General features: G+C 40.3%; 2 protein-coding genes and 1 pseudogene across 2 annotated transcripts in view; all 3 read left to right on the forward strand.

The window, feature by feature from the left end:
* Positions 1–6771: 6771 nt before the first annotated feature.
* Positions 6772–27659, forward strand: part of LOC145470180 (GFP-like fluorescent chromoprotein cFP484) — a 51087-nt gene continuing 30199 nt past the window's right edge. The window contains exon 1 of the mRNA XM_081454011.1: positions 6772–6838. Coding sequence (XP_081310137.1) covers positions 6836–6838 — 3 coding nt within the window. The 5' untranslated portion in view covers positions 6772–6835. The remainder of the gene's footprint in view (positions 6839–27659) is intronic.
* LOC145470395 (GFP-like fluorescent chromoprotein cFP484) lies at positions 6915–27162 on the forward strand (the record flags this gene model as incomplete). Its single annotated transcript, XM_081454214.1, has 6 exons — positions 6915–7045; positions 18951–19164; positions 19547–19764; positions 20167–20225; positions 24252–24331; positions 27082–27162. Coding segments are annotated over 6 exons (783 nt in total), but the record flags the coding sequence as incomplete, so codon positions are not given.
* Positions 7111–8716, forward strand: LOC145470396 (uncharacterized; annotated as a pseudogene).

Consider the following 27659-nt stretch of genomic DNA (forward strand, 5'->3'; position numbering starts at 1 on the left):
AACACAATTATTAAAAAAACAAAACAGTGCCAAGAGATTAAGTGGTTGTCAATGCAAGTTTCCATTTGTATTTTGAATTAAAATGGGTATAACATGATCCTCAAGTATACTATGCAGCTTCACAGAGAGGCCCAAACTGATGATGAAAACATATGTTTTAACACTTAAAATTCTATTTTTGCCCCTTCCCTTGTACCTTGTGATCTTTGTAGGGAAATTCTGAAAAGGTCCCCACCGCCCAACCCCCCCCCCCCCAAAAAAATCAAATTTTATATACAAATCACTTTTTTATCTTGAAAATGGTCTCAGAGACAACAAAACATTTTTATGGCTAGCTAAACTACTTATTAGGAAAATAAAAATGTTCAAGGAAAAAATGAACAGGAAGAAACAACAAATTAACTTTTTTTTTCAGAAGAGCTACTACTTGTATATTTTTTTTAACTTACATGTAGGTCAACATAATTTGTTTTTGCAATTTACCACAAAAGAAAACACCACAGAAAGGAGAACTATAGTTGTGGCATCTGAGCTACATTTTTAAATGGAAACATTTCCCATAAAAAATTTCCAAATTATATTGATTTCTTACCAGTACAACAAAATACCAACTATATTTTGCAAAGAAGTATACTTAATTAATAAAATTGATGTAGTGAAATTTTCTACTTAATTTTTGTACACCTGATCTTACAGAGTGCAACCTTTGGTTTAACTGGTTCACTTTACCGTTAAGGAATAATTAAATAAATCACACCAGAGTGGCTTTGTATCTTTATTATAATTCTCATTATCAGTAGAGAAATCACACTTGTACACTGGTCCACTGATCAATACTCTTACGTGTATGTTAAACATGGGAAAGCAGGTTGCATCATCTAATCATAACATTGTATGCCTGTGTGGGGTGTATATGCCAGGAGGTAACCACCTAAGAAAAGACAAACATAAATTATGTCATTGTTTCAATGACTCACCCTAAGTGGGTATTATGCTCATTACCACCTTAATAAACAAGATATATTAAAGTATAATTTTTAACTCCGCTTTAAACTTTTCAAACCTACAGTTTGTTTTCACATTCAGAGAGGTTCTTAAATTCACAAGCACACCACCCACCCCCCTCAGCCCCAATTCCTACTCTCCCATAGCCAGGATCCCATTTCAACCCTCCAATAAATCAGTAATTTTTTTTCAAATTTTGGTCTGACTTAGATTCATCTCCACTCAGCCATGAAAGCAATGGTAGTAGATTTCTGTATATTTGTTGGTCTAGTTCACTATTGTTCTCAGATTCCCACCTCCCTTTTGACAGAATTAAATTCCATTAAAAAATAAACTACAGTAGTTTAATCAAATTAATGCAGAGGCAAACATTGAACCAGAAAATACTATAATTTTGGTATGAACGATACCAAAGTATAACTTACATAATTAATATCACATCTTTTCCATTTTAATTTAAGACAGTGCAGCTACTAATAGATTGACCACAAAAACCTAAAAACATGACTTTAGAAACACAGGTAAGTGAGAATATTGCCAGGTTCGCTTTTGCCACCAACCACTCTGCGTTTAAAAAAAATACATGGAAGATAATGACAAAGCAATAACAAAACCAGCCAACCAACCTCTGGCAATTCAATAAACACACCAAATTCCCCTGCAAAATTCTCTTCAACACCTTACAGTACATGTAAATGTCAGCAGCATAAATTCAACTCAATGATTTGGCATGCTACTATCATCAAATGTTGACCCCTTGATTCAGAATTTTTAGGAGTACCAAATAGAATTCCACTATAGATTACAAATGCTGTTTACCTTAACAAATATTTGCATTAATTCTGGAGATATTTAAGTTTAAAATGTGTAAAATATATGCAAATGAGAGGACTGATGATGTCATACACCAAACCCAATATTACATCAAGTGCATACCATATATACAGCAGAGATCATTGAAACTTGGTAGCCTTATAGTTCTACAGGCAACACACTAATATGGCTACAAAAATATGTTCCCAATTATTGGCAACTCAATCTTTTCCAGTCCCCTCTAACCCAATTTCAATAATGCAGTGATTTTCAGCTTGAAAAACATTAATCAAGGCCATGAGGTGGCCAGAAAAGCCTAGAATATCAGGGAAGGTCTGAAATGCAGTCTGTTGCCATGGTAACAAAACTGTTAAGCTCATATTATGTAGCACATCTGCAAATTGCATCGTAATAGCACTGTCCCCACTGGAGCCCATGGTTCAGTAGTTTACTTGGACAATAAATTTCATAACTTTACTGGGGGACTGGATGATCTAAATGGTATGTGGGAGACTCCCAGAATATTTGCAAGAATGTATGACTATCTCTTCACAGGTATTCATTTATAAATAAATAAATAAATAAATAAATGAATAAATAAATAAATAAATAGACACTAACACTACTAACATGATTGAGTTTGGAAAATATATATATTTTTAGTTTATGATATTTTGAAAAATTCCCCTCTCCCATCTAACATGCTGATCTTCTTTAATTTGGTACTTGAAATTGATAACAAGGATGCTACACCTTGGCAACTCGTTGGCCAGGATATATTGCACAGTCGTCACATCACATAATGGGTCTGTACATATCATTTATGTATTTATTAAACAGAGATCTCCCCATGCCATCCCTATGGAAATTCCAATTTTTATTAATACTTTTCTTTAAAAAGTTTGGCTTTTGAGACCCTCCCCATCCCTGGAATTTCCAATAATCTCCTTGGGGTGGGTATGGACATTTTCTAGAACCATACAATAAAACAAATAAACAAACTTTAAGATAAAATGTTGAAGTATAAGTCAGTGGGACATATATACATTGATCAACTTATAAAGACATGATTGATCATTGCAACGTACTATACACAACTTAAGCAAAGGTGAAATTATAGCCTGAAAAAAAAATTAGGTGTGTACTGGATTCTAACCTATGACCTTTGTGATACCGGTGTGATAACTTAATTAATTAAAGTTCTATGCTACAACATACCAAACTGCTAATTTATTATGAAGTGACACAGCTAAAGGAGGGTTGTCAAGAAATCAACTTTTTTGTGAATTCTAAGATCAATATGAGTCTTCTAAATTTAAGATTATTATACCTAACAAAAGACATACAGTAGGGCACTGCACTGTGTGCTCTCTCTACACACTCTTCCAGGCAGGATAGTAATACATATACATGTAATTTTTTTTTGTTTGGAATATACTGTTACTGCATGGTCATACAAGAGGTACTAGTTGCTGCTGAGTAGTCTTAAAATAAGTGAACTAAGTGTGACAAAATATAATGTATATTAAATCTGCACCAGTTCAGTACAATTTAATACCAAATTTTAATCAGCCGCAAAAAAAAAAAAATTGTTAGCACCAGATATTACATGTACTTTGTGAAGGCTTCTGGAGGGGTTATACTTTTATAAAGTACCAGGCAGCAAGTAATCATTTTGATTTACTAAAGCAAGACTGTAGTAACTGTTAAGAAAATGTGTTTTGTACATCCCAGAAAAATTGGGTGGGGGTCAGTGCAGCCCTCTTCACAAAAGTTAAACTCTTAACCTATTTATGACCATAATCTGTGATTTTCCCTACCCCATTTATGACTGTTGCGACTGCTACAGTTGCCCTAAACATAAGTTTTGAAGGACTTTTGTTGAGGGTTTTATCAATAATGATGAAAATTGAGGTAGCTTATTCTACATAACAAATTAAAGACTAGAGGGCAAAAGTCTTACCCTAGAGTATTCATGACCAAAACGGCTGAATAACCATACCCTTTGGGGCTGCACAGCTGTATTATAGCACATAGAGGAGAGTCCCCACCCCCCCCCCCCCCCCCCCCACCGCTGGAGCAGGAATCAAAATATTATTGCCTTGATAAAATAATAAAGATAAAATCTCAAAATAATCAAGAGTTACATATATGCAGGGGACTTCACTAACAAAATGATGCCTGTTGCTTGCTGTAAATTGTATATAAATTACTCCTACAATGTGCCAGAATTCTGTTAATCTGGTCACCAACAGGTCACAAAAATCTGACTGTATAATTAATGAATAAGAAAATGACCGACTGAGCTTTTGCTTGAGCCAGAATAGAGTGGCCATAATAACTAGGTGGCTGTGTTAACGGGGGTGGCTGTATGGTGAGGTACATTCCACAGTAGTGATAAAGATGACACTCTCAAACACCAGTACCCATAAAGAGTTTGGACAGTATATTTCGCATAATCAGTTGGAAGAGGAAGAGGGAAAATGGAAATAAAATAGAATGGCTCTTGTGTACCAGAGACAACCCTTTCCCCGAGTTACCCTGGCGGAGCTAACTTTTCACTTATTTCTTTGCAAAATTCAACCAACCGTTTACACGAGGATGACGAACCAGACTTGGGGGTGAGACAATTCAGGTGGGCAAGTTGACTCGCCTTGGCAGCTAAAGTAACCAACAACTTTTCTTTGAGTATACATAAACACTTTGGCTCGCCTAACTGGAACAACTCTCGGCATGGCGAGTGTCACGTAATGCCTAGATTTAAGATTTAAAGCAGCAATTTGTATCAAAGAAGAGAAAATTAACTCAGCAAAACCCACTCTGATCAAATGAGTGAGGGAAACTTAAACAAAGAGGGATAGTTGCACATTTGATTATTCAATAAGAGTTATGAATAATCATGCAGGGTCAACTTTTACTCGGCCTACATGGGCTACATTTTCTCATACAAACACTTGATAAAGTTGCCTCAGGGGGAGGGTTATCCCGGGTACCCGAGACCATACAAATGGGACCTGTGTTGCCTCAAAGAACACCCCCACGATTTTCAAAGGGGAAGGTCCATAAACAGGACCTTAACTTAGGGCAGCTTCAATGGCAGATTCCCTCTGATGGCTTGGATTTGAATAATTGATTTAATTACTTTTAAAGAGGACTAGAACTTAAAAATCTTGCTCGAATTTCGATCCAGCGAGGCATAAGTCTCCATGCCGTGAATCAAGTTTTTACTGGGCGTTTTAAAAGCACTCACCAAAGAGAAAGAGACTGATGACCCCAAACTACCGATACATATGTACTGTATCTTACTGAAAACAACAATCTTCAACGAGAGATGTAGCAATGTGGGATACTGACCTTCAGCATGCGATCCAGCTTGTCTCTTCTACCAATACACGTGAGCCAAGAGCAACAAAAGCTCTGGTGACAGCGACTTTCGGAGCTAAACGGCTTCTGTTAATTATGTTCCCGTAGTACACAGTGCAAACTATGGCCAGCAATACTTCATCCAGGTTTTTGTTAACATTATAGGCTATTGCACTTATTGTTATCACTAAATCACGAACAACAAGAACCAAAAGTCGGAACAACACCAGTTTTGCAAATGTGTAAAATTCGCCCGACGATGACGGAAGGCTCTCCGTTATTTTGCTTCAAAACAATAATAAACTTTTCTCTTTTCCCGAAATGTTTGCTTCAAAAGTCGAAGTAATGTGTCTGCAACATCCTTCCATACTCAATATAAAATGAAACGAGACTGATGGTTTACAAATAGAGGGAAATCATGAGTAATCGAAACGCCATTTTCTCGCTTTGTGAAGCGAGCCGCGAAGCGCAGTTTAAACCGGATGTGACGTCATTTTTTGTTGGATGATGCCCATACGAAAATTTCGGGAGTCTTCTGCCCCGCCCCTGCACTTGTCAAAAATAACTGGTTGACACAGCGGCTGACCATTTAAAAGGCACTTAGACAGGCGTTAGCTGGGTTATACAAGTTTATGAAAATCATATGAAACAAGTAAGAGTCAGGAAGTTTAATTACAAAATATTTTTTGTCGATGCTAATATTTTCTTCCTGTTTCTTAATCGAAACGAACACTAAAGGAAAGCAACTCCTTGTGAACGATGTTCACATAAATATACTTGTCAACATTAACTGGTTGATACCGCAAGGGCTGACCATATAATCACTTAAACAGGCAGTACCTCCCTCTCCGCATAAGTTCCTTAAGATCAGATGAAACAAGTACCAGTCGTAAAATGTAATTGCAAAAGATTTTTTGCTTTTGGTTTTGATTAGGAGTCCTCTTTATCCAAAGTTTATAAGACATTTTCAAAGGAGAAATGAAAATCTCGGCAGGTTGAATTTTGGACATTCCAGAAATACTTCTAGTGTCCACTGTTTGCAAGGTAAGATATCATACAAGGAAGAATGAAATCATATTGCTATATCTGGGTACTCGATAAACTTACTTATGTTCACCAGCTGTGTGAAGAGCAGTTTAGTCGAGAAAACTGCCGTGCTTTTGATGTCATATTGCAACTCTTTTTCAACCGAAACATGTAAGGTCAACCCTTGGCCTAAAGCTAACGGAAATTAAGGGAAATCAAGATAAGTAAAAAATTCTTTACTTTTCCTCAGCTTATCGAATTTGATATGATGAACTCATTAATTCTATTTGAAGAATTCCGTGATTAACTAAATACGATTAATGTTCGCATGATTCACCGCACTTGCCAAATATAATTAGTCGATACCCGAAGGTGACTTCCACATAATTCAACAAAAAAGTGCAGTTCAAAAGGATAGACATCAAAGGGTTTTTCTTCGTGAAAAAAGGATTGTTTGTTACTAAGGGTTCCTGACTTATAATTGGTTCAAGTAGATTTTGGGCGTGACATTTAGGTTTAAAACAGCATCCATCGCGCTGAAGTCCTATTCATCCTGGTGATTTGGAAGCGAGCAGATCGAGAACAACAAGAGCTGTATAAGGCAGATATCCTACTGACGTCTGCCATCATGGTAAGTGTTGCACGAGAAAAGGGTTTGTCTTTCAATAATGAATTTATTCAACCGCTTATTCTCAATTGGCAAATGATCTCAGATTGATCCCAGTTTCATCTCGCAGAGTGTGATTAAACCGGAAATGAAGATCAAGCTGTGTATGGAAGGCGCTGTAAACGGGCACAATTTCGTGATTATAGGGAAAGGAAGAGGCCAGCCTTTTGAGTAAGTAAAAGTTGAGAAATCAGTGTTTCGCAGCAGATAAACGGTCTCATCTTTTCCTCGATTTTATGACCTTTAAGGTGACGAATTGAACTAAGAACATAGCGAGAAAGTCTGCATCAAGGTTTTCCCAATTTTCTCTTATCTTTGCCTAGAAATCGATACCTAAAATGTACCTACCCGTCGCTCTATTTCACTTGTGACAAGAATTTTAGGGCTAAAGGTTTTGTTTTGTTCTCTTAAATAATTATGCCAATTCATAGGCTCTGATTGGTACGTCAATATTTCTTAGTTACGCAACATTTACATGAAAGCAAAGTTTTGATTTCTTGAATTGGATTCCACCTTGTCACCCACAGAGGGATCACATGAGATAGCATTGCGCCTGCGTGAACTCAGTGCGTTGTTGCCTTCGTTGTGAACGGATTGTCTTTTCTGTCCTGCGAAAACTTGGTTTTTGCCACACACAGTGCTGCCTGATTCGCCTACTAAAACATCGAAAGAAATTTATGTAGAGATACATCCGGTACCAGGAGAGAGACCTTCCAAGTCTTCGAGACGCGGCAATGACAAAGACGGGAAAAAGGTCATAATTGACTCCCGTCAACACGATGAAGACATGGCAAGCGCTCAGATCAGTGCTTTGCAAAAATCTATGGAACAAGGCTTTTCCCGGATGGTCGAGTCATTGACCACAGCCCTAACACAAACCCTTGAGAGGTATGTGTGTGAGGAGGTCACCGAGGGTGACTTAAACGACAATAACTTGTCAAACCCCTCACAAGACAAACCCAGCCAGAAGGCGGGAAAATCGTCTTCACCGAGCGAGCAGATGGATGTTGATGCCTCGGTCAATGACCTTTTGTCTGATGCCAAAGAACATGACAAAGGAAAGCAACATGAAGTCGACGAATCAGTTGGAGACTTCCTCGAAACTGTTCAAAATGACCTGAAGTCGGAGGAGACGGGACCTCCCATCCATGAAGAGCTCGCTAAAATTGTGACGCGTCTCGTGCGAGACGACATGTTAGAAGAACGGCTGCAAGAGAAGATAAACAAATATCCGCATCCGGAAAACTGTGAAGGTTTGACGAAAGTTCGAGTTAACCAACTGATTTGGGATAACCTCAGCTCCACCATCAGGTCGCAAGACTTGAAATTCCAAAAGTGCAAAAGTCTGTTGTTAAGGGCATGACAGCTCTTGCTCGCGTCACTGTCGCCATCTTGAAACGCGTTAATGAGATAAATGGCGGGAAAGTGCTCGCCCAAGAGGCAATAGACAACCTTTCTCTTTTGGCACATGCAAATACCGAGCTTAATAATAGAAGGAAAGAGCTCATAAAACCGGACCTACACACGGATTACAAACATCTTTGCTCAGCGTCTAAAACAGTGACAGCTGAACTCTTCGGAGACGACTTGTCGAAGCAAGTCAAGGATATCTCCGAAGTAAACCGTGTTGGCCGGAAAGTAACTACTTCCACCGTCACTCGTCATAAAGGCCCGACCCACTCTAACTTTGGGTTCAAAAGCCAATCGTCTGGTGGAAGAGGGAAATTTTTTCGAGCAAGAGGAAGTCAGAAGCATTTTTTAGGCTGGCGACAGACCGCAAGTCGCGGTTCTGCCACACAGAATTCAGACAAGTTTCCCAAGTCGAAGGGTCAAAGCAAGTAAACAAAGCTTCTGAGGACTTACCTGAGGTAAGTCAAAAATTGTGTCTTGTAGAACCAGGACAAACGGCAGGTAGATTGAAATTATATTTCCCTGAATGGAGAGAATTGACTTCCGATCCGCAGATTCTCAAAACTCTCAAGGGTTTTAATGTTGATTTTGTTGACTGCCCTCCTGTACAAATGCTTCCCCCAAAGGAAATCGCTTTTAATTCGGAAGAATCATAGATTATCAGTTCCGAATTAGACAAACTTCTGACAAAGGGGGTCATTGTGAAATCACAGCACTGTCATGGAGAATTTCTCTCTACTATATTTTTTCGTAAAAAGAAGACTGGAGGGTATAGGCTCATTCTCAATTTGAAGAACTTAAATCAATATATTAGCAACCATCATTTTAAAATGGAAAGCTTAACTTCAGCAATCTTGCTTATGACACCTGGATGTTATATGGCATCTGTAGACTTGCAAGATGCATATTATTCGGTTCCAATCAATGAGAAATGCCAAAAATATTTGAAGTTCTCCTGGCAGGGGGAGTTATTTCAGTTTACTTGCCTCCCTAATGGTCTTGCTTCTGCTCCCCGACTTTTTACGAAATTGCTCAAGCCTGTCTACTCCACCTTAAGGCAAATGGGACACACAAGTGTGGGCTACATTGATTATTCATACTTACAAGGGCCCTCATTTAATGACTGCAGTAATAATGTTCAGGACACTGTCCACCTTTTCACCAAAGTGGGTTTTCTTCTAAATCAAGAAAAATCAATTCTTGTACCCAGCCATGAGTTAACATTTTTGGGCTTTATCTTAAACTCACTCACGATGGCAGTGAGACCAACACCAGAGAAAGCTGAAAAGCTGAAACAGAAATGTTTATCTGTATTGACAAAAACTCATGTTTCAATTCATGATGTCTCAGAAGTGATAGGTTTAATGGTTTCTATGTTCCCTGGTGTTGAATATGCACAGCTTTTCTATAGAAGTCTAGAAATAGACAAAATCGAGGCTCTGAAAGAAAGTAGGGGAAACTACAACTCCGTAATGACATTGTCAGTTACAGCAGTCATAGACCTCAAGTGGTGGATCAAAAATGTTGAGAGCTCGTTTAAGTGGATATCACATGGGGATCCATTACTCTCCCTGTATTCTGATGCCTCAAAAGAAGGGTGGGGGGCAGTGTGCAAGGGAGATAAAGCAGGAGGTCGATGGACTGTAACTGAGTCTAACTGTCACATCAATGAGTTAGAAACACTTGCTGCTTTTTTTGCTTTGAAATCATTCTGTCACTCAATGACAAATTGTCATATTAACATCTACATAGATAATACCACTGCTGTCTCTTAGATAAATGTCATGGGTGGGACTCGTTCTTTGGAATGTAATAAGATTGCACGGGAAATTTGGACCTGGTGCATCCAGAGAAATATCTGGGTGACAGCAATCTCATTACCAGGTAAAGAAAATGTTGATGCTGATAGGGAATCTAGAACATTTAATGATAACACAGAATGGTCTCTCAGTGAAAATATTTTCCACAGCATTGTTGAGACCTATGGCATGCCATCCATTGATCTTTTCGCATCTAGAATTAACAGAAAAGTTTCACGTTATGTGTCATGGAGGCCAGACCCTGAGGCACAGTTTGTGGATGCTTTCTCTTGCTCTTGGTCTCAAGAACAATTTTATGCTTTCCCTCCTTTTAGCCTGATACTTCGTTGTTTAAAGAAAATCGAAATGGAGGAAGGGGAAGGGATCATAATTGTTCCAGTCTGGCCCACCCAACCTTGGTATCCAAAGCTGATGAGTCTTTTGGTCGACAAGCCCAGACTGTTACCAGTGACAAGAGGGACATTGTATCTTTCAAGCAAGCCCAGTCAACCACACCCCATGGAGGGCAAACTGAAACTAATTGCATGCAAGTTATCAGGGAATCCCTTACGGAGCAAGGCATTTCTGCAGAAGCTACCAAGATTATCCTCAAGTCGTGGAGGAAAGGTACATCTAAACAGTGCCAATCCTACTACAAAAAATGGCTTGACTTCTGTCATAGAGAACAGATTAGTACAGTTCGTCCCTCTTTAGCCCTAGTCATAGAGTTTCTACTGACTTTATTTAACAGTGGTCTTAGTTATAGTAGCCTTAATACTGCTCGTTCAGCACTTTCTTCAATACTCCCTTCAATAGATGGTATCCCAGTTGGGCAACATCCTTTAGTTATTAGGTTTCTAAAGGGAGTATTTGAATCTCGCCCAGCGATGCCTCGTTATACAGCAGTTTGGGATGTAAACAAAGTTCTTGATTACTTAAAGACTTTGTCCCCTGTTAATGAGATTTCTCTCAAGAGTTTAACTCTGAAGCTCACAATGTTATTAGCTCTAGTCACTGCTCAAAGGGGGCAATCCCTTCTTTTTCTCAATGTGGACAGCATGATAGATTCTGGCTCCTCTATAGTGTTCAGACTTCAAGAGCATGTTAAACAGTACAAACCAGGGTCCAAGGGTGTGGTGATTGAACTTAAATCATTCACAGATCCAAGACTTTGTGTTGTGACCACTCTTAAGGAGTATTTGACAAGAACAAAGTTTGTAAGGGAGACTCGTTCATGTAGTCAACTGTTGCTAAGTTATGTTAAACCGTACGGTCCAGTGTCTAGAGACACGATTAGTCGTTGGGTTAAGTTTGTATTACAAAGTTCAGGCATTGATGTTAACATTTTCAAGCCTCATAGCACAAGGTCAGCTTCAACTTCTAAGGCAAAGCTGAGTGATGTTCCATTAGCAGATATTCTTGACAAGGCTGGATGGAAGTCAGAATCCACCTTTGCTAAATTCTATGACAGAAAGATTGTGGAAGACATGTTTGCCAATAACGTTTTGCAGTAATATGTTCACTTGTGTGAAATTATTTACTACTAGCCTGTGCATCTGTCTTTGAAGTCTCATGTGATCCCTCTGTGGGTGACAAGGTGCAATACAGAAGTTGAACGAGACTTACCGGAAGTTGAAGTTCGACTGGGATTCCACCTTTGTCACTATACACAGAGGGATTACATGCCCTCCCTTGGACCCACCCTGTTACTTACTTCCTTCGATGCACATGGCTAGTGCTTTAAAGACTGAGTTCACGCAGGCGCAATGCTATCTCATGTAATCTCTCTGTGTATGGTGACAAAGGTGGAATCCCAGTCGAACTTCAACTTCCGGTAAGTCTCGTTCAACTTCTGTATTATATCAGATTAAAGAACACTCCCTCTGTGGTGTGACCAGACTGTGAGCATCTAGTTATTTTAAACCTTTCCATTTCTAGTTTATACATTGATTTCCACCTTGTTTCCACAAAAAATCCCTTAGTTTCATTTTTCTTTGCCAGTAAACAAAACTGATATCTTGCTGCAATAAGAGGTGGTTTCTTCGTCATGTGTGTCAAAGTCACTGAATGTTCGCAGTGTTGCCGCTACTTTTTTAGTCCCCATTGAACTCGCATAGCGATAACAAATTTGATTTAACACTTTTAATGACCAAAGGTACGTCCAAAAATCAATGCCATGTGCGTTCGTCCGTGTGGTTAAAAAGCTTTGCAAGCTACTTCATGTCATTGACACGAGATGTCACGATCAAAATAAAACAAAAATAAAATACTGTTCTTCGGCGGCAACATCCTCCCCCCGTGTTCGCCCGATTTAGTTGGTCGAACACTCTTCAAGGACGGCAAGTTTCGTCACAGGGCGTCTCATTACTCCAAACTTCGTTTTCACGTCTGCTGATCTTACAATACTGTCAAGTCCGGGAAAGACTTTTACGATCTTACCAAGGGGCCAGAAACCTCTTGAAACTGCCCGATCAACCACTAACACCAAATCTCCGACCTTGACATTTACAGTAGGTTGAGTCCATTTCTTTCGAGTAATCAAACCAGGTAGGTACTCTCTTGACCAACGACTCCAAATATGATTTGCCACCACTTGTGCTTGTCGTCAACGTTTGCGACTTGACAACTCCTTGTCGTCAACGATACCGGGCGGTAAGTTGAGAGATCCCCTTCCAATGAGGAAATGATTCGGTGTCAGAGCTTCAAGGTCATCCACATCCAAGCTGACTTCAGTAAGCGGACGACTGTTCACAACCCATTCCACTTCAGCAAAGGCGGTAAGCGATACCTCATCAGTAAGAACTTGATTCTGTAGAACAACATTAAGGGCTTTCTTGCATGATCGTGCGAGGCGCTCCCATACACCTCCCATATGTAGCGCGGCAGGCGGGTTAAACAGCCACTGAATTCCCTCTTGGCTCAACTCACTGCCGATCTTATGCTGCTTCCAACGATCGATGCATTCACGTAACTCACGGTCTGCTCCTACAAAGTTTGTTCCATTGTCGGACTAAATCACAGTTGGTTTACCTCTTCAAGCCATAAACCGCCTAAGGCACATCATGAAGGAATCGGTTGACAAGTCAAATGCAACCTCCAAATGAACTGCTCTAGTCACCAAGCAAGTAAAGAGACAACCATATCTCTTCTCCTCTTTTCTAAGATGCTTCACTTTAAGAGGACCAAAGAAATCCACACCAACTTTCGAGAACGGTGGTGCAACACTTAAGCGATCATATGGTAGACTTGCCATCGAGGGTGCTTCTGGTTTCGCTTTTCGCCGTCTGCAGTAAGAACACTGATGAGGAATCTTTTGCACTGTGGCACGACAGCGTAAGATCCAATACTGTTGTCTCAACTCATTTCGGACTTGGTCCACTCCTTCATGTTTCAATTTCTCGTGACAGTTCATGATGATGAGACGGGTCAACTCATGATCCGGTAATAGTACCACAGGGTGACGACTGCAAAATGGAATGATTCCATGTCCATCAAGGAAAGGTGAGAGAGATATCAATTTGCTCATGCTTGAAACATGCTGTTTCGACTTGAGAGCTGCAACTTCTTGAGGAAAGGATTCTGCTTGAGCAACGCAGATCCAATACTTTCGAGCTTGTTCCATCTCTTCAACCAACAAAGAACCAATGCGACGTTCAGATTTTGGGTGCTTACAGTTATATATAAACCGTTTCAGGTAAGCAGTTACTTCGAGAAGCTTTGTTAGAGATGAGTACTTCGCTGGAGATAAGAAATCGTTCTTTGAATCTTTCACCACACCAGTCCAAGTAACGGCCATTTCTTGGGCTTGTGGGTCATCATCGGACGGCTTGGGAATTTCAAGCTTTGCATTTCCCTTTGGCCATCTCTCTTCAGGTAAGTGCAAGAAGGCAGGACCATTTACCCAACGACTCCCAGATGTAATAGAGCTTACTGGAAGTCCTCTGCTGCCATCATTCACAGGATTTCACTTTCCAGGACAGTGGTTCCATTGGTTGGGTTCGGTGCTGTCCAGGATCTCTCCAATACTATTAGCAATAAAGGCGGGGTGGCGCTTAGACACTCCACGAATCCACTAAAACACAGTACTGCTGTCTGTCCAATAATAGGTGGAGTCAATAATGTAATCATGTTCCTTAATCATTACAGCAGCCAAACTTGCACCCAAAACAGCAGCCTGCAGTTCAAGCCTTGGGATGCTCAAGGGTTTCTTCGGGGCTACCCGAGTCTTCGCTGTAACAAATGCACATCGCACTGCTCCACTGGCATAGCAGAATCTGAAATAAGCCACTGCGCAAAATGCTTGTTCACTGGCATCTCCAAAGACGTGAAGGTCAATAACAGACGGGTTGTTTGGTATGTGACGATAGAAACGGGGAATGCGAAACTGTGCAATTCCATCCAGCTCTTCTTGCCATTTGGACAACTCCTTTAGAAACTCTGATGGCAGTGCATCATCCCATCCAATACCTAACTGCCACACATGCTGGAGGAATATTTTTGCTCTTACCAGGAATGGAGCTAGAAATCCAATCGGATCAAAGAGGGATGCTATCAAACTCAGAATCTTCCGACGTGTGTCCGCTATGTCTCTCTTCACCACTTTATAGACAAGACAATCTGAACTGGTATCCCAAACGACACCAAGAGCACGTTCCATAGGCATTACGATGCTTTCCTCCACAACTTTGATAGAGGGGGCTCTTTCCAATTCTGGTATTTGCTCAATCACTTCTTTCTCATTAGAGATCCACTTGGTCAAGTGAAAAGCTGCTTTGTTTAGCATTTCAACAAGTTCTTGTTGCAGTTCCAGAGCTTGATCACTTGATTTAACAGACTTGAAAAAGTCATCCATGTAAAAGTTTCGCTTTACGGCCAAGGCAGCATTAGGAAACTGCTTCTCGTTATCTTCTGCACTTCTCAATAGAGCATTGTTGGAACAGGTTGGCGCACATTTGGCTCCAAATATGTGACGCACATATTGGTAGACTTCTGTCGATGATTCAGGGGATTGACGCCACAGAAATCGAAGGGAAGTTTGATCTTCTTCTGGGACAGCAACTTGGTTAAACATCGCTTCAATGTCTCCTGAAAGCGCAACCTTTTCTTCTCGAAATCTCATGAAAATTCCAACAAGGTTGTTCAGCAAATCTGGGCCACTAAAAAGTTGGCGGTTTAATGATGAGCCTTGAAACTTTGCCGCGGCATCACATACTCGACGAACCTTCTCAGGTTTCTTGGGGTTCAGAACAGGGTGGTGAGGAAGGTACCATTTGCGCATGGCTGGTGCAGTTGCTTCCTCCTTAGCAAGCTTTTTGATGTATCCCTTTTCCATATCCATGTCAATAGTTTTCCTGTATCTTTCTGCCAACTCGGGATTACGATTAAGCTTCTTCTCCAGAAAATTCAGATGTTGAGCCGCTGCAGCAAAATTGTCAGGAAGTTCGACTTTGTCATCACGCCAAATCAAAGGAACGTCATAACGACCATCCACCCTATGTGTACTTTCATCCAAGAATTTCATGACTCTTTCATCTTCAACTGAGCGCTGGGTATCATTGTCATAACGACAACCAAAGTTCTCTGTTCGCCACCAAGTTTTTACGGTGTCATTGAGTTCCTCATCCGAAGTCGCCAAATGAACTTTACAAACAGATTCACATTCTTGAATATGGCCAGGTAAGCGACCAGTAACAGTCCATCTAATCCTAGTGCGAACACCAACAGGGGAACCCTTTGGACCATGCCGAGTTTCAAGGGGACCAATAACTTCCGGGACATCACTACCAAGGAGCAAAGTGACTTGAGTCCCAGCGACTTCAGTCAGCTCCAAGTCTGACAGTTGCGGCCATCTTTCTTGTAGCTCATCAAGTTTCACTTTCTTCTCCGGCACATTTAGGTGATCAACTACAAGAACTCTATTCACATCAAATCGGGTACCAAAGTCATTCAACTGGCTGACTTGTACTTCAATACGCTTTGTCATAAGCTCAGACGTTTTCTGAATTCCATTTAAGACCACGCTTTCCAATGGACCATCCAAACCAAGTCTTCCAGCAACATCTGCTAACAGCAAGCAGGCAAGTGCTTCCTGTACCTCCAGCAAAGCATATGTGTTGAAATATCCCTTTGGACCATAGAGGTTTACTGGTACTACTTGAAACAGAACAGAGGTGTGAATGCTTCTGTGAGATGTGTTAGAATGTTCAGTATACGAACCAACTTCGGCTTGTGTTACTGGGTTAATAGCAGACACTGCATCACTGCTTTCCACCGAAACATTTCTCAAGTTGTGCAACAGAGCATTGTGTGATCGCGTACACCCATTTACACCACACTGTTTTTGATTTGAACAATTGCTAAGCCAATGTTGAGGACTGAGGCAACAAAAGTACAATTTATGTTTCTGTACTTCATTTAGGCGTTCTTCCACGCTTAGAGCCTTAAACTTGGGACAAGAAGATAACTTGTGTTTCTGCCCATCACCCATAATGCAAAGGTACTTTGTTGGCCTGGGGCGAGGTGAAATGTTACTTGAGAAAGTGTTCTGTCTTTCAGTCATTCCATTTGATCCACCAGACCGAGGTTTCTTATGAGGTTGGAATGGAAACTTATTTGACATTTTTGGGTAACAAAAATCATCATAAATATCTGCCTGACCTTTTAACCACACACTGAAGTCATCAAGATTAGGTCGTTCCAGTTTGGTAGCTTTGGTGTTGTCCTTCCATTTGATTTTGAGCTCCTGGGACAGTTTGTCAACTGCAAGGGAAACATTAGCTTCTGCTTTCAGATCACTTTCATATCCAGACTTCTTAAATGTCCACACAGTAGTTGACACAACATCTGACAGATTTCTCACTTCTTGAGGTTTATCATTTTGTAATCGAGCTGTTTTTCTCAGTTTGTCAAGTGTGACTTTCACAACAAGAGAAGGTTTGCCAAATCTGGATTCCAGTTCTTTCAGTGCTTCATAGTAGGAATCTCCACTGTAACCATATCCTTCAATTGCAGACTTAGCTTTACCAATAACAGAGTTCTGAAGATGTTGCATTTTGCCATTAAGGGACAGATTAGCATCATGAACAATTGATTTAAACATTGAGGACCAATCAGACCAGTATAAAGGGTCACAATCAAACTTGCTTAGGCGTAACTTAGGAAGAGAATCACGAGTAGAATGACCACAAATGGTTGTTTTCCGGTTGTCCTTACTAGTTAAAGCTGGATGCTGTACTCCACTTTGTAAATCTCCAATCCACGAGTGATACAAAGGCGATGTATCATTAGGTTTTTTCGTGCACTGAGGTGCAATAAATGAAACAGCTGACTTTGGCTGTTGTAACAAAGGTAAAGGTGTAACAACTTTTGTAGAGTTGTCAGGTGGCAATGCAGTTCCATGATTTGCTCCAGTTCCTTGCAACAAACCAGGTAGTGGTGTAGGAATTACGGGTAACGGTTCATCAGGATTAGATGATGGAATAAATTTCAATGAATCATCCTCAAAATCAAGCAATCGATTAGACAAAGCTTCTGGATCATTAACTTCATTTTGTACCTCTTCCAACACTGCTGCTTCTGCTGCGAGGCGTGCAGCCTCGTCCTTGGCTTCCTGAGTCTTTCTTCTTTCTTCAGCCATGAATTTTAGCCTTTGAGCTTCATCTTGGACAAGTTCAAGTTTCCTTTTAACCTCCAGTTGCTTTTCGAACTCCTCTCTTCTTCGCTGTTCCTCCAAGGCAAGTTGTTTTGCTTTAATTTCTGCTGAAGTAATTTTAGCGCGAATTTCGGCCGCTTGGGAGACATTTCCTGTCGAAGAAGTTTTCCATAAATTCACCGAGCTTAATCCGCTAGAACTTTCCTCTGCCCGATCGTCAAGATATGCGTTGGCCTGTAGTTTAGCGTCTTCGACTCTATCGAGTTGTTCTTCATACCAATCTATTGCGGCTTCGTGCTCGTTCTCTGGAATCACTGTGACGAGTTCATCATCGAGGCCTTTGGCTTCGTTAAGATATTCCTGATTGTTGACATATCCACTTACAATCGGTTTTCGACCATACTGTTCGATGGTGGACTCTAATTTCTTCAACGTGCTCGTGATCCTTCTTTTGACGGCTGCCCGTTTGCTTTTTAAAGTAACAATGTTAGTAATCACTGTACGAGCTGAATCCAAATGGCCAAAATGGCGACCGCCATCAGTCGCTTCGGTCGATTCCATACCAGATTCCAAACTCTTCGCCACACCAAATTCCAAATTCTTCGATTCGCTCGTTCCAGTCCGGCTTTCAAGGACCAGAAAATGTTGCCGCTACTTCTTTAGTCCCCACTGAACTCACATAACGACAACAAATTTGATTTAACACTTTTTAATGACCAAAGATACGTCCAAGTTTTTACAAAATCAATCCCATGTGCGTTCGTCCGGGTGGTTACAAAGCTTTGCAAGCTACTTCATGTCATTGACACTAAATGTCACGATCAAAATAAAACAAAAATAAAATACTGTTCTTCGGCGGTAACACGCAGAGCGAGCAACCTATTAACACAGTCAAACGGTGAACTTTCGTTCTGCAATGTTTGCGGGTGTGAAAGAAAGCCACCAGATATTAATACCAAGAAAACAACAATCATACGGCTCGGAATGTTTGAGGTCAGACTCTTAATGTCCAAAAGATATTCACTTGTCCAATTGGGGCTAAATCTAGTAACAGCATGCTGCTGCACCCGACAGAATTGTTTAGGATTGTATAAAACAACCAAAGAAGATTTCTGCCGTCGTTATCTCTCAGTACATTGTAACAGAGAAAAATAGTTCTGCATTGCATATGAATAGTACGTTTTCTTACGTCTGTGGTTTCTTGTTTGTGTCTTAGGGGAAAACAGACTATGGACCTAACAGTCATAGACGGTGGACCTCTGCCTTTTCCTTTCGATATCTTGACGACAGTATTCGATTACGGCAACAGCGTATTCGCCAAATACCCAAAAGACATCCCAGACTATTTTAAGCAGTCGTTTCCCGAGGGGTATTTCTGTGAACGAGGCATGACTTACGAAGACGGGGGCATTTGCATCGCCACAAATGACGTAACTTAAGTAAGATGTAAAGCTAATTCCTCCCGATAAGAAGATAAACTCTTTTGTTCCAGTCAAGTCACTTTAATCTAATTCATTGGTCTTTTGTTGTCATTTTTTTCCCTTTCGGTACAGTTTTAACTTTGTTATTCCTTTCTTGTTTTATATGGACTGCAAAGTGTAAATTGCAAGTTTAACGCATTTATCCAAAATAGTTCTCTCTGTGCATAGCAAAAAGGAAGAAAATAAAAGAAATCGCCACTGATTTCATCTGGTATCATGTGTTAAATTATATTGCCAACTATGCCTGTAAATGACAAAGTGTTCTCGTTTATCGTTGCCTGGTAACACAAAAAGTCTGACTATGTTTTATTTCTTTTTTATTAGAATGAAGAAAGTCGTCGACAACCGTGACTGTTTTTTCCATGAAATTCGATTTGATGGGGTGAACGTTTGTGCCAATAGTCCAGTTATGCAGAAGAAGACCGTGAAATGGGAGCCATCCACTGAGAAAATGTATGTACGTGATGGAGTGCTGAAGGGTGATGTTAACACGGCTCTGTTGCTTGAAGGAGGTGGCCATTACCAATGTGACTTCAAAACTACTTACAAGTAAGATTTTTTATTTATAACACGCGTTTAAGATATTGTTGACTCACAATTAGGAATAACAGACGAAATTTCAACAAGACATGAATAATTTTTAGTTATCACTGTTAGATTGGAATCAGTGACCGTAGCTCCAACTGCTGGATTATGGACAACTCATGTCGGGATTGGTGTTGAACACGACTTCAAAGCTAGCTGAATCTCAAAGGCAAGATCCAATTATTTACCCAGCAACGATCTTACCTACAATGAAATAAATTCGACTTTTGTCAGGGTAGACAACTTCGAAAGCTGGCAACAGTAACTGCTAGGAGTTTTCACTTTTGAAACCGTATTGTATTTGTTACATGCTGATCGATGCACTGAGCCCAGTGTCACTAATTCGAGTTCATTGGTCCTTTGCAGAGCTAAGAAGGTTGTCCAGCTGCTAGACTATCACTTTGTGGACCATTGCATTGAGATCTCTAGAGAAGAACTCTAGGAAATAAAGTTCTGACGTGTCCTTTATATATATCAGTCGATTTTTAGTTCAGAAACGGTTCTCCAAGACTTTGTGGCATGATCTGAAATAGGGCCACAAACGTACCAATCAAATAACCTCACCCAAGCCTTCTTTTCTTTAAAGTTCACTTAACCCACAAATTCGTATTTGGGCCTGATGAAATCAATTGTTTTATTCGAAGCATTTCGAACAAAATTAGATTTGCTGCAATTTTGCCCAGTGCGGTGTTGATGTTTTTTTTTTTAATGCGGTGAGGCGGTGAATAAAATCTCAACTTGCGGTGTTGCTGTGATCTCAAACCCTACGGTGTGTGATGTTTGTGTTTTTCACGCTGCGGTGCTCGGTGAAATGAAATTGTTTGCGGTGCTGGAGTTTTTTGATTTACCATTCTCAAATCTAAATTTGACCTAAATTTAGCACGTAAATTTCGTAAATCCATGCTAATTTATAGCAAACACGTACCATTGAGGTTAATGATTTGTAGCAAAATACAGACCATCACTTTCTAGTCAATCTTCAATGTGCCTCGGCTGCCTATGCGAAGCTGTTTTTATTTATACGTAACTTGACAAGTAACTTGACCTCTGCCACCCGGAGCTCAGTGTTCGGTAGATACGTGGAGGAGCGAGGACAGAAACAATCCTGGAAATTCTGGAAACGCAAAGGCCGAATATAATGTATTATTGACTGCGCAGCTTTTTTCTACGCGAAAAAGGAAAAGGTGGCAAAAACTACCGGCAACAAAATATATTCAGATGTCGCGTCGGCAGGGAAGAAAGAAGGCTTTCTAAGCTAAGTAAGCTTTGTAAATTACACACGTTTTTACTATTCATAGTTTTTTTTTTTCTTTTACTATTCAGCTTCGTCTAGAGGTCATTCTGATACCGGTCTATACCCACTCCCAGGTAATGCGACTTTCTTGACCATCTATTTTTTCAAACGATTATCGATATCGAACGCAACTCCGGAAAGCAATACTTCCAGGCAAGATAGGGCTTCAGTCTAAGGGTTTATTCGCCAAGAAAAGTGAGCGAAGTACATGTAAAAGAAGAGAGGGATCTGGGGTAAAGGCCATCTCTCGAGGCTCCTGTCTTTTTTCTTCGTCCGCTTCCTAGCTTCCCGCAAGGTTTCCTCACAAAAGCAAGAAAACTGATTTACAGGCATCAGCAGTATCGATACATGCGCAATGAATAGAGCTGTGATGTGTTTATTTTGTGGGAAATTGTTGAGGTATAAAAGTATTGTTTTAAGTGTAGATGAACGAACCAAAAACCACGTCCTTCTGAATAATTTAACTGCGCTTTCCTATGAGTTACTGATGTCATTTAAAATAAACATTGAAAAAGACTGCAAAATGAACAGGTTTTTAAACAGCTCTTTTAATGCGAAGCATATTGCTGAAATCGCCCTCGTCGCTGCGCGACTCGGGCAATTTCAGCAACTTCTGAAGACACGCGTGATATTAATCCTTAATTTTACTCGGCCTCACGCGATTACCTATACTAACAGATAAATTCGAACTTCCACAAAATTCTAACGGTATCATTTATAATCGACACACATCGAAAACCTTTAAAGAGATTAACCAAGAAGCATCTCTTGAACAAGCAAACTAATAGAGCAAACAACATGCAAGTCACCACGTGCGAGGGTCAAATAGGAAATCCTGTTTGCTTTTTAAGACTAAAACACGCAAAGAAAGATGGCCAAATAAAAATTAGGGTAAGATTGATTATTATTCAATATGTTGCCAAGAAATCACATTTTTAAAAGCGGTAGCGGTTTTCACGCAGTTTTGCAGCCCCGAGGGGCGTAAGCATATCCAAAAAACGGAAGAAGACATTTTAGCAGTCTTATGAAGCAGTTGCCCGTTGGAACACAAAGAAAACTGCAAAATTCGGCTTAGCAGTATTCACAAATACGGTTTTCTCAACGATCGATCGAAAGATGTCTTTTCGTGGGAGCTGTGGTTACATGAATTAATTAAATGTAGATAAGAGTGGACATGACCAGGCACTGTAGTTTTTTGAGTACTCGATCCAATCTGCTGCCCGACCTTTTGGTTATTCTGTACACATAAAAAGCACAACTTGATTTGTTAATATGTTAAAAGAATCAAAACACAATAGGTGCTTTTAGAAGTACTGGTCATTTAAGTAGATTACAAATGAACAAGACATCAGGCATGTCTGAACTTGAAACTGTGTGTTCACTTTTTCATTAAATCCTCACTTTCTTTAACTAACTCTGTTTCAGTAGTTGATTTTTACATTTTTTTTTTATTATATGGCTGTGTCTCACAAGGACTGGGAACTACTGAATTCACGAATTTGATTGGCTGAAATTGATATTGAAAGCGGTCTAGATGTTTCCATCTAGACCGGCATCTAGACCGATAATGTTTGCGGTGAAAAAGTTGCTTACTAAAATACAACAATATTGACTACTTTCTCCTAACAATATTTATTTATCGATGTGCCAAAAAGCATGATGAGCCTGATTATTAACCGAGCTTAGTCGGTCGGTATGGGAGATTATTATATGGCTTTGGCTTGTGGCCGATATAACGCGGGCTCTGATTGGCTAAGAGCGAGATCTGAGCAGTCATTATTTAGCTCTTATTAACCGAGCAGGAGGTCTATGTGGGAGAATTTTGACCGAGGTCGTGAGTACAGACCGAACGCCGTGAGGTCTATACACACGACCGAGGTCAAGATTCTCCAATACAGACCGACTAAGCTCGGTTAATAAGATGTTTATTGTATGGCAAACAAGAACAATTTAATTCGTTTAATGTAACTGGTTTGTAGGTAATTGACATTTTGCTTGCGAGCGGCGATGAGCTGAACTTAATTCTGCCAAAGTTTGCTTGTCCTCTTTACTTTCTTTCTCATCAGGCTTTTTGGCACTTCGATAAATAAATATTGTTAGAAAATAGTTAATGTTTTCGCATTTTAGTTTGCAACTTTTTCACCGCAAAACATTACCGATCTACATGCCGGTCTAGATGGGAAAGTCTAGACCGCTTTCAATACCGATTTCAGCCAATAAAATTCGTGAATTTGGTACTGCCCAGTCCTTGTGAGACACAGCCACATAATAAGTAGCCGTAATGCCCACGGGCCGATTACGGATTATGCAAATTAGCAAGAATCCGGCTCTGAAAACTCAAGCGCATTGAATTGATGACAGCCGATTAAAAACAGTAAGAGAAAGTACGTAGCTAAAAGTTCAGAGATTTTTCCTCGATAAAATTTACAGAGAAATTGTTTTGACTTACCAGCCGGTAACCTTGGTGAGCACTAGTGCAATCAAAGTTTAAGCTAAAACCGCTAAGTGAAAAACGGCAGATCTGTCATACATCCTGAGCAGAACACCACGAAGGAACTTATAACTTATCATCTTAGTCACAACCATCCTCGGATACCCAGGGGCAGTTAATCGGGGCCCGAGGAAAGTAAATCGGCGCGACGAAAGGTTTCACGAAAGTTTACAAGGACGTGCGGAAGAGCCCCTGGGAACCGACTCTTACCAGACCATTTCCAAACGGCTCCGCGAATGGTGGCTCCTGATTGGGCAGAAAAATCCTTTGTAGTATTCTGCCCAATCGACGAACAGCAGCTGCTGAGGTACTTTGGTGTATTCTTACACAGCCATTGTTGCATCGGCCATACATTTTCCCGTCGAATCGTGGAGTATCTTTCTTGCTACCAACCGAAATGATTTCCCAAATTTCTATGGCTCTCTGAAGTAAATTAAAATGAAAGATTTCCTCGCAAGTACGATCCAGAAAAGTATGGCCGATGCGACAATGGCCGTGTAAGAACACACCAAAGTACCTCAGAAGCTGCTCTTCGCCGATTGGGCAGAATAGTACAAAGGATTTTTCTGCCCAATCAGGAGCCACCATTCACCGAGCTGTTTGGAAACGGTCTGGTAAGAGTCGGTTTCCTCGCGCCCCGATTAACTGCCCCTGGGTATCCGAGGATGAGTCACAACAATAACTGTAATATTGAACTCCGTCACAGTTCTCATCAAATAGATTCCCTCGCTTTGACACAAGCAAGTGTAAATCAGCTTCCAGGATCATCAGATGTAAACAATCGGGTGGGTTCTGTCGGTAGCAGTGTTTTTGATAACTGCAGCAAGTTCTACACGTTGAGGTCGACGTTCACAAGGCTTGAAAAGTTCATTCATAAATCCCAGGATGGAGAAGGCGAAGATATGTTGTCGAAAGCGAACGCGAAGATCGAGTTATTTTGAGCAGTGCATTCTGAAGCATTAGTATTTCTGGTATTTTCTTTCTCCGAAAGACCGTTGGTTTGGACTATATTGAAGCACTTTCTGTCTTTTCCATCTGCGTTGACGTTTCGCCACAAAAGTGGGAAAAACTCCCCCATCAACTTGTGGCAACAGGATACTTAAATACCTTTTTGAGGCTGTGACAATCACTTTTCTCGTAAAGAAATGTGAATACGTCATACAGTGGTGTTCACTGACTGTGCAGTTTTGCCCCAGGTTTGAGACGATGAATGAATCGGTAAACGCGCGCATCGCCGGATGTAAATTGACGACTTCCGCTCGAATAATTTTTTTCTTTTCTTTAATTCATGAGCCATATAACAAACAACTTAATAACCTCGACCGTTCGGTCGTTACGGGAAAATCTCAAACCTTGGCCTACCGTATTGACCTCGCTATCGCTTGGTCATGGCAAGGCCTCAGTTTGAGATTTTCCCGTAACGACCTCACTCTCGGTTATTAAGTAGTTAATCTTGACCTCGGTCGTGTGTATAGACATCACTGCGTGTCGGTATGTACCACCTCACGACCTCGGTCAAGATTCTCCCGTACAGACCTCCTGCTCGGTGAATAAGAGCTAAATACAGTCAAACCCCTATTAAGCGGCCATCTGTTAAGAGGCCACCCCAGTTATCAGAGTCCCTAACCTTGTTTTCAGAAAAAAAAAATACAATGTAAAACCTCTTTCAACCAGCCACCTCTATAAAGCGGCTACGGCCACAAAAGTCTGTAAGGGAGAAAGATTCGAGAACGAAAGAATCCTCGATATGCGTACACACTTTGAACCTACTGAAAACTTTCAGTGCTCTCACTTCAAAAGCTGTCACCCAGCGGGCGTTAAAAAGGTTTAGTTAAAGGTGAAGCTTTCAGGATTCTTTACAACAAACTCTTCAAAGGTTATATTTGAAGAGAATATTAAAGATTTCAAAACACGTCTTATCTCGAGAGGCTACCCTGAGCAAATGGTAGAAAAGACCTCTCAGAAATTAAATAAAGATAAAGACAGAAAAGAAGCTCTAAAACAGAAAACGAGAAAGCGGAAGAAACATCTACCCTCTGTCACGCAATTTAAACCCTTATTACCAAGTTTGAAAGCCATAACCACGTACGGAAAAATGGCATTTAAGAGTGAATCTCAGTAAAAATCAAAGAAAATCCTAAAAATGTGGCCACGGTCGAAAAATCGATTTTGCTCATACTTTGCCAGTTTGAAGACCTAGTTAAGTAACTGAAGGAAATCAAGTTAGTTTTTTTGAAATATCCAATATAACGGCAGAAATTGACGAAAAACGGTCATCGTACCAAAAGCTCAGATTTCACTTAGCAATAATCCGAAATTTTACACTTTTCAGCTTCTTGCTACACAGACGTTTACATCAAGATATAGTGATTATTTTCATTTCTTTTTGTTTTCTGAGCGAAGTGATTCCCGATTAAGTAGAAATACTTTTCTAACGAAAACAAAACTCAAAAGTTCTGCAGATTCAGTGAGAAAAACGCTGACCGGTAGTGCTTCAAATCGTCTGATATTCTATCAAAAGACAGTTCAGTCAATAAAGTTTAGGTTTACAGTTTTATTTTTGTGGGATCTACAAAGCAATTTTACATGAACGGCGATCAATATTCGAGAAAATTGCAATTTAGCCCCTTTGAAATTCGCAATGTAACGCAATACGCTAAACTAGGTAAAGCCATTTTTGTTTGCTTGAGACAGGGCAGTCAAAGCAGATTAATGTCTTTAACGTTTGAAACGCTTTAGAAGTAGTATTTAACTTAATAGCCGACAAAAGTTAAAAAAAGGAGAAAAAGGAACACCTAACTTTGAAATCGCACCCTCCTGATCTCTCTAGCTGTCCAGTGTCACGCATGGGCGACTACAAATTTGAAACCATTTTTTCACCGTTCAAAATGAGTCAAATTTTAATAAGAAGATCTTTGTTGTTGATGTGTGAAACCTTGCATTCCTGAACGAAGTAAAAAAGGTCCCAATGGTATAAAAATATTGGAACGATGTTAGAGATTAGCAGCTTTATGCCGTCGTTAGTCAGTTGGAGGTCAGTCTGTTCCCACGAAAAGTTAATGTTGTATCGATAGCCAAACTAAACAACACACTTATCAAAGAAGAATCGCAGTGAGCCGGATAAGTTAGAAACACGCCGAAAAGACGATGCCGGCCGCCGAGTTCGTTCTTCAATACGGTGGAATTTCTGGCGTAAACAAACGCAGTTACAGTTATACCGCTCATACATTGAAACAAGGATACATGTATCAAAAGCCACTGAAAGTCCTTCAGATTTTCTTGCATTGAGACATGAGTGAAGAATATTTCTGGCAAATGTGTGCTTTCGAGAAACTGAGAAACTTCTTGGAATCGACAATTTCATTGATTAGGTCAGGAGCCCATGACCGGCTTCTCATTAGGTACAGGTCCAGAAGTTGATTCATGTCACTCAAGGATCTGTTACCCACACGGCAAATAGGAATAAATTCATTCAAGTCCATGAATTTATTTGAAGATTGAGAGCAGTTCTTCCCTGTGGGCTCAGGCCAGTGACAAAGTCTTTGATGAACAGAGAGCCAAGAACTCTCCCCAATGATAACAGCCCATATTCCGGTCCACTACTCGCACTTCCCGGCTTGTACTTTCAAATCAGTCTGACCAGATAAAAAGCAACACGCCAGTCCTTGTGTTAAAAGTCGAGGTAAACAAATACTTTAAGAATAATAAGTAAGTAATTTCCGTAGTTTTAACGGTCATACCCGTAGTGACTAGCCAGAAGCAAGGTAGTTCCTGTTCCGACCCTTCCCATGTCACGCACTCTCTCTCAACGCTTTCGTGACAGAGAAAGGGCCAGAACTGAACTAGAAGCAAAGAAAAAAATTGAAGTGCGCAAGAATTGCACCACTGTTGCACACAACATTTTCTTAATTACGTTTGGCCAACTTGTGGCAACATCCAACGTCTTACAGGATATGTTTTCGAATTATAGCAAACCGGTATATAACGACCCTGTATTAAGCGGCCAGTTTTTAAAGTTCCGATTTATTGCTCATACAAACGCTGTATTTGTTACCTCTATTAGGCGGCCACGTC

The sequence above is a fragment of the Orbicella franksi genome, chromosome 15, assembly GCF_964199315.1.
Source record: "Orbicella franksi chromosome 15, jaOrbFran1.1, whole genome shotgun sequence".
Taxonomy (NCBI): Eukaryota; Metazoa; Cnidaria; class Anthozoa; order Scleractinia; family Merulinidae; genus Orbicella; species Orbicella franksi.